The sequence below is a fragment of the Notechis scutatus genome, chromosome 2 (assembly GCF_049901735.1).
Source record: "Notechis scutatus isolate UNSWTSFEM ecotype Mainland chromosome 2, rNotScu1.2, whole genome shotgun sequence".
Classification (NCBI taxonomy): domain Eukaryota; kingdom Metazoa; phylum Chordata; class Lepidosauria; order Squamata; family Elapidae; genus Notechis; species Notechis scutatus.
Window position 1 is genome coordinate 117,267,520 of NC_142010.1, and position 7,887 is coordinate 117,275,406.

The 7,887-nt window shown below is 43.9% G+C and overlaps 1 protein-coding gene across 1 annotated transcript; it reads right to left on the bottom strand.

The window, feature by feature from the left end:
- Positions 1 to 4: 4 nt before the first annotated feature.
- Positions 5 to 7,886, bottom strand: SGSH (N-sulfoglucosamine sulfohydrolase). The gene is made up of 8 exons (XM_026667270.2): positions 7,663 to 7,886; positions 6,058 to 6,218; positions 5,827 to 5,932; positions 4,432 to 4,582; positions 3,937 to 4,093; positions 3,695 to 3,776; positions 2,601 to 2,804; positions 5 to 1,125 (listed from the first exon to the last, which is right to left on the bottom strand). Exons 1-8 carry the CDS (start codon positions 7,766 to 7,768, stop codon positions 566 to 568), a joined length of 1,527 nt encoding a protein of 508 aa, XP_026523055.1. The 5' UTR covers positions 7,769 to 7,886; the 3' UTR covers positions 5 to 565.
- Between the last annotated feature and the right edge of the window lies 1 nt (position 7,887).

A 7,887-nucleotide genomic window follows, 5' to 3' on the forward strand; every position in this document is an offset into this window, starting at 1 on the left:
AAAGTTAGTTAGAAACAACATTTCATTTCTTTATTGTATAAAAGCGGGCTTTAGCCATATTATGCATATTCTGGAGAACTATCTTTAAATTGGAGCAACTGCTTTGCAGATCTATACCATCCCAGCAGGCAAACCCAAAGCTGTTTCTAGTTATTATCTCAGTATTCCATAGAACAATGATGAAATGTGCAGGCTACAGAATCTAAAGATAAATATTCATTTCTACTCTTTAAACTGGTTTTAAACTTGGCCAATTTCTATCCCTGCCCTATGTGTAACAACTGATATGGGACCAGCCCATCTATATTTTTGTGATACCACAATTTGGGTGAGGACACTTATAGTAGTGATCAACTCTTCAACCAGGCTTCTCCAGTTATCATTCTTGTGTGGGAGGCAAGCCCCTCCTTGTATTTTACTCCAATTCTTCCCCCTCAGGTGCAACTTCAGTAGTATTTAATTCTGCAAATTGCAAATTGTTGCATCAGCATTCGCTCGACTTGCAGATCTTTTCCTGCTGCTGACAGATGAGTAACTGCCACCAAAACAGGAAGGCAAAAGAAAATCACAGCTCATTATGGAGCGGCCAACACTTGGGCACTGGCTTATCCTCCAAGACACCATCAGGAGCACATACCCAGGGGTCACTGGTCTCCCACTGCCACTTCAACAGCAGCCCCCGCAGCTCTTCAAGAGCTCGTGCATAGCGGGGATCCCAAGCCACATTGTGGCTTTCGGTAGGATCGGTGCTGTGATCGTACAGTTCCCAGCGATCCCGATAATAGTAGCTACGCAAAGTCTTACTCCAATGAGTAGGTTGCCCCGCCTGAGTCCTGTTCAGCAGGTCCTGGAACGTGGGTGAAACATAGAAATCTTGATCAATGGGAAAGGAGGTTCGGTTCTGTAGATTGTGAATCAAATGCAGGGAGCCATGCTGCACAGCTCGCATGGGATAGTGCATGGTCACCTCATGCAAGCTCTGACTGGCAAACACAGTTCTCCATTTTGGCTCCAGTGATAATGCTGGCAGCAGAGACTTCCCGGTGAGTTGCACTACCCGCTTCCCAAACAGACTGTACGTGGGATATGGCACAGAAAACCAGTCCAGAATGGTGGGAGTGATATCTGCAGAGAGAGAAGGGAAAGCTGAAGCAGAACACTTGCTTCTGAGCCACAGTGGTGCAGTGGTTAGAATGCAGTACTGCAGGCTACTTCTGCTGACTGCCGGCTGCCTGCAATTTGGCAGATCGAATCTCACCAGGCTCAAAGCTGACTCAGCCTTCCATCCTTCTGAGGTCGGTAAAATGAGGACTCAGATTGTTGGGGGCAATAGGCTGACTCTGTAAACTGCTTAGAGAGGGCTGTAATGCACTGTGAAGTGGCATATAAGTCTAAGTGCTATTGCTACCTGATGCAGAGGGAAGAGACCGGAAGGAATTTTGTTCGCAGGTGTTACCTAGTATGGAACAATATTTATAAGTCCTATTAAAAAAAACAATTGTTTCTTCCTAAGATTTTCTAGCTTACACCAGTTAGCTCCAGTTCTGTACTTTCTACATGCATCTATTCAATAGAATTTAGGCTTGATAAAGATGGTAAGGTAGGAACTAAAGGGTCAACTATCATATATATTCATGGGTAAATCTCTACTCAGGGGTAAATTCAACCCAACAGCAGAAGCTTCTCTGATACAATGGCTAAATGAGTTGCTTTAATGCAGACAAGAAAAAAAGTCATAACTAAGCAGCTTGTACCGTAGAAATTTCTCTCTTTCAACCCAGAGTTTAAATCTAAAGCCACTTTTTTCTCCCTTTTTAAGTCAGGAAACTTTTGGCTGTTCCTTGCTAATCCATGAGATTGGGAAGCGCTTGCCTAAGGTTTACACAACAGTTCCGTCTGGTCTCAGCATTATGGTTCCCTCCTTCAGCCCTTACACTACTCTGGCTTCCCATTCTTCCTCTTTGTTTCCCTTTTTTTGCTGTTTGAATGAGGGATCAAGGAAAGGGAAATATGACCTGGGCTGCCTTCTGTGCACCCACATATATATCCAATTACTTAGTAGGTGGGTTCCCACATTTGCCATGACTTATTTAACCACAGTTTGTTGAATAAATCCTATGTGGAAAGCCAGCATATAAGACATTTAAGGCATTTATTTGTTCCAATCCTTTAAAAAAGCATTAAATAAGTATAAGTTCTGTATAACAGAACTGTTTGGAAGGGTTCATAAAGCATGTATATTCCTGAAAATATACTAGGGAAAGAGCTGAGAAGGACATCCACATGGACCAGGGGTGTCAAACTCGCTGGATGCAGGTTGGATGCATCACATGCTGGCCACGCCACGCCCGGTTTAGCGAAGGGGGAAAAAGTCCTGATACGTGACGTGACGCCGTTGTGACAACACGAGTCTGACACCCCTAACATAGATGAAACTGCCAGACATATAGGCTGCAACCATAATTTCCCCCTCTCTCTCCAAAGAGGAAGATCTTCGGAAAAGGCTAATGCAAAGCGGAAAGTGTAGTACAGTTTGATTTAGCACATCCCAGCCTCTTCCATGGGACAAACCCACCAATTCATCTCTCAGCTGCTCTTACCCAGGAGGCTGATGTAGGCACTGCTGACTTGGCCCCAACGTGAAGGGTGCTCAGGAGATGAGACCAGGAGGGGCTCAGCTGTGCCCGGCCAGTACAGGTTGGTTCTGCCACTGGGAAAAGGGATGCCGTTGTCTGAAGTATAGATCACAAGAGTGCTGTTGTGGAAGCCTGCATGGCGGAGCTCCTCTAGGACAAGACCAAGGCCTGCAGAAATAATATACAATAAATATCTTATATAATATATATTACACTAATTGCCTTGCCCAGAACTAGCCTTGACCCACATTAAGGCTGAAAGGAACACTCCTTTCTACCCTCCTCCTCTTTCAGACATAGCATGTACATCGCCCAAATCTCAGGAAGAGGTACAGGTTCTTTCTCCAGGCACCACACAGCAGATATTAAAAGATTATTCAGTATTAATTGACCATCTCACTCCCATTAAGTTCCACTCAGTTAACATAACTATTCATATTTTGCTAAGGATGGATGGATTACTGTTACTTTGCTTCCTTATCACTAAAACATATTGCCACAAGACCAGTTCAACATAGTGGTGAAGGTGAGGGCCTAGAAACTGGACGGCTGTGAGTCCTAGGCCTCTCTCCAGCATGAAAACTTGGCTGGGTGACTTTGCGCCGGTCATTCTCTCTCAGTCCAAGTTACCTCACAGGGTTGTTGTTGTGGGGAACATAGGAAATGGGAGCATTAAGTATGCTACCTTGAGTTGTATAAAAGATGCTAATAAAAGCTACTAGATAATAGTAACAAGGCTACTATACATAAGAGCTAGAAAGAGTTCTTAGAAATACCTTTTAAAGTCCATACAATGAAATACACAGGATTCTAAAGATTAGAGATGTGTTCTTTTTTTAATACACAGAAGATGATTATCATCTGCTCTCTTCAGAATTACAGCAATATTTATGCTTTATCCCTTTATGTGCATAAAGCAAAATCAGACTGACTTTCAAGTATACAAAAATGCACCATCATTAATTAATCATTAATTAAAGGTCTTGTTCCATTTCAGAAGTACCAAGCCTTTTGTCCCACTCCTGTAGGCAGAACTACCTGCTTCAGTAATCATGTACCTTGATCCATGCGCCCGACAGTTGTGTATTGAGCTGCCAAATCCTCATGAGCAGCTGGGGTGTCTTGTACAAAATAAGGGACCTGAAGGGCAAAAGGAGATACAGCTGAAGCTACAAGCTACCCTAGGAAAGACCTCTAGTTAACGAAGGGTGAATTATTATGACAAGTGCTGGGGGAGTTATTGCCGACACTTGCAGACATTTGCTGGAACCCAGGTGGAGAAGAAAACCCTAGACGTCACCTGCACTTGATCTGGATGGTAGAGCTCAGGTTTCCAATCTGGGATCCAGCCCATTCCAGGCTCCCCGTTGCCAAATTTCTCACAAAAGGTTCCATACTGTGGCTGGGAATGACCACAGCGATGGGGATCATGGAAAGCCACATAAAGGAAAAAAGGTCTACAGGTTGGGGAAAAAAGAGCAAAAACACAGTTAAGGGCTCTTGATAATGCCACAGCGGTGCTTCCTCTCCACTATATAAAGCAATACTTTGGATGCCTCTAGCTTTGCTAAGTTCCATTTTCCCCTTCTCCATAAACCCTGAGTTTGGCTTCTCTTTGATTTTGATCCTCTATCTCAGTATACAGAACCCTTTTTATTTCCCCAAACATTATCTTGGGATCTTTGCTGGGTCTGCCAAATATGAGTGAAAGATGGGTGTGAAGGGCCTGGTCCTGGATACTTCGAAGAGATTTAAGGAAGGGATACATCTGGGTCATTCCAGTACTGGACCTTACTTTTCATCCACACTCTGGAGGAATTTCCGAACAAGCAGTTTGATTCGGGTGATGTTTCTGCCCACTTGCAAGACAGAACTGTTTTCCTCAGTGTAGGCAAAATCAAATGGATACACAGCCTCTGGCCCAACGTGCTTCTTGCCAATGATTCCTGAAAGAGATAAGGAGCCAGAGTAACTCAAAAAAAGGGTAGTAATATTAACTGGTCAGTTAGGATAGTGCCCACATTACATGGACAAAATAGACATATCCTTGGCATTTATGGGGGCAAAGAGGATTCTATGCCACTTTCATTCATAAAGCTTAACAGAATGATGAGTATGTAAAAAAAATGATAATCTAGCTGTCAGCATTCCAGCAAAACCAAACTCCAATCAAAAACTCTGAGACAGGCATTTTTCTCAAAGTTTCTTTTTATTGGGAAAGTCATACTGGCACATCTGGGAAAACCCGAATTTGAGGGTTCCAGGTTTTCCCTCAGTAATTCAAGTCAAAACCCAACCCCTGCACCCATCAGTCCATCACATGGTCCAATCACCATCCGTCCCAACTTGACACATCCTTTCAACCAGTCCTCCTTCAGGTGCAGGAATAACACGAGCTTGACCGAAAAGAAGAATGCTATTATGTCTAACTAACACTCTGAAAGTCCCCCCTCCTAATTTCCCAGGCACAGGAATGTGGCAGTGTGGAAGCTTCTGGTGTTAATATGGCTTCCAAAGTTGACACTAGCTTCAGAGACTAAAGGGGTGCAATTTATAATGTGCTATGACATCTATTTGTATCCCACCTTTATTATTTTTACACATAACTCAAGGTGACAAATATACCTAATACTCCTTCCTCCTCCTATTTTCCCTACAATAACAACCCTGTGAGGTGGGTTGGGTGGAAACAGAATGGCCCAAGGTCATTCAGTTGATTTTCATGGCTAAGGTGAAATTTGAACTCATGGTCTCCTAGTTTCTAGTCTGGTGCCTTCACTACTAGACCAAACTGGCTCTCAGAAATATTTTTCTCTGTTGGAATTGGACTAAATGAGACAAAAGTATAACTGTGGGAGGGAATCCACAAGACAACCCTTATCAGCACTGACCAAAAAAATAGCAATAAAGCATTAAATAAGAGTAATGTAATGTTCTGTTGATTTTAACTGAGCAGTTAAATCAAGTGTCTATTCTGCTTTCAACAGCAACAACCAGCTGCCTCAGAATTAATATATGCAACATCTCTTTTTAAAATACCGTAACATTTATCATTGCTAGCATTTTCTGATTGGGCCGCAAAGGAGAGAAGACCAAAAGTCTTCTTTAAACCTGCAGACTGTCTGATCCAAGCCCCAGACAGAAAGAGTTCCAGCTGATCTGAGGAAGTAAAAGGAGGAACTCTGCTTACCTGTCCGTATCCCAGCCTGGTTAAGCAACAAGGGGAGGCTCCGGACACTATCAAAGGAGTTGAAGTGATGCACATCTTGATGCAATCCATACATCCCATTTTGGTGCTATGGTTGGACAGAAATCATTTGCAATACTGTGGGATCCACAATTTGGTGTCAATCATAATTTTCAATTAAAAGGACAGAGCCATGCCTTGGCATGCTCTCTGCTCCCATCTGGGGTGTGTTACCTGAGGCAGGCCCGTCAAGAGGCTGGCCCGGCTGGGGGAGCAGCTGCTGACAGAAGTGAAGGCATTCCGGAAGATCAAGCTTCGCTGGGCCAAAGCATCCAGGTTTGGGGTCTTTATGACTGTGTTGTTATACACACCACTCTCAAAACCACCATCGTCCGCTGCCACGGAAAGGAAGAGCACAAATCAAGGGGCGAAATCTGTATTCTATTCCTGTTCCCTGTGAACATTTTCTACAATCTTCTGGGATAGTCATCCACAAATCTATTGTATTTGTGGGTGGAAAACATCTGGAGGTCGCTGGATCATGTAAAACTGCTCTCTTAGCTGGGGCAGTGTAGTTTTGTGACACAGACTTAAAGGTGTTTCAGCCTGTGAAATTCTAAAGTATTGTGCTCCACGACACACTCAAATCATTATCCAACAAATGCTATTTTGAACACAGAGCTTTTTCATCCACCGTTAATGTTAACATTTGATATTTAAATAGTTTTTGCCCACCATGGATATGATTGATGCAATATCTTTGTGATTCCAGTGTTGATAAATAAATTTGAGGGGTAACTGGCAACCACTGATTGAAAACCTTAACCCTAATCCATTGGGGGGAGTATAAATCTGTAAAAATAGAACATAACTGGTGTGCAAAATTCAGCAAGCAGTGAGCAAAAAAGGAACAAGAGCCCTGTATTGCATTTCAACTCAGGAAGCCTGCAATCACAGTTGAAAAAGGAGAATTGTGGACTCTGAGCCATTTTATAGTTCTGCAAACACAGAGGTCCCACTAATTTAGCTAAATCAGCATAGCACAAGCTACACAATTATGTAGAAATACACCAGACCTCTCACAGTCCTGTTAATTCTGTCACACCTTATCAAAAGTGGCCTGAGTCTGGCTATTATATTTCAACAATATTTGGTTCTTCACTTTTTCACAAGCAATAGCGGAGACCTGGCACCATAACCAAATTGCTCAGCGCTCATTATTATGTCATTTAGGGTTCATGTGTAAGCTTTTCTTATTTCTGGCAGAATTTGTGGCAGACTTCACAGCTGCCACAGCTCAAAAAGTCTGCACCTACTGAATGTTTCCCTGTCCTATGGAAATTTACCAACCACAGGAAGCTCAGTCTGGGGAATTCGTAGGAAAGAGTCCATATTTGGAACCTCTCTTCCTGCCAACCCAAACTAAGAGGGGTGTGGCAACAGAGTGATGACTTTGAGTCAGAAGTCTTGATATTACTCTCCTGTACAACACAGAGTGGAACTCTGGCTGTCCCATCTTCTAAAAAGGCAGAGGTTCTCTATTCAGTTGAGTTTATCTCATCAATACAATCACGAAAGCTGTCACAGCAACAATACCAGAAAGTTTTGTCCATGCCTCCTTCCCTTCTCCTTTTTTTCGACTTCCCTATAGCTCTGGGGTTTCTCGATTGCCTTCCATCCAAATTTCCCTCCAAGCCCGACTTTTAACTTGCTTCAGAAGCCCCCGATCCCACCTTCCTAAAGCAGCTCCCAACGAAAGCCAAAAGTGGGCAAGCATATCGCGCCAGGGATTCCAACGCAGAAGGGTCTAAAGTGCTCCCCCAAGATTGGTTTGCTCACCTACAATCAGCAGGACGTTGCGGAACCTGGTGGGGTCCCCCTTTCTAGCGTTACAGAGCCCCAGAAGGAGGAGCGCCACCACGCACCTCTGTACGGGCGACCGCATGGCAAACTCGCCTCGCCCGGGCCTGCGCCCGGCAGACGATCCCCGAACCGAGCAACCCTCGCATTCACCACAGCTGGGACCTAGGAAGGAGCTAATCACTGCCTGGCTCCGCCTCCGCT

Bases quoted from the DNA above. Each gene is read 5' to 3' on its own strand.
- SGSH (XM_026667270.2), bottom strand. From the start codon at position 7,768: ATGCGGTCGCCCGTACAGAGGTGCGTGGTGGCGCTCCTCCTTCTGGGG. The intron at 6,219-7,662 runs GTGAGCAAACCA...TTTCCGTGGCAG, and splicing joins CAACGTCCTGCTGATTGTAG to CGGACGATGGTGGTTTTGAG. The intron at 5,933-6,057 runs GTAACACACCCC...GTCCAACCATAG, and splicing joins TCTTGACGGGCCTGCCTCAG to CACCAAAATGGGATGTATGG.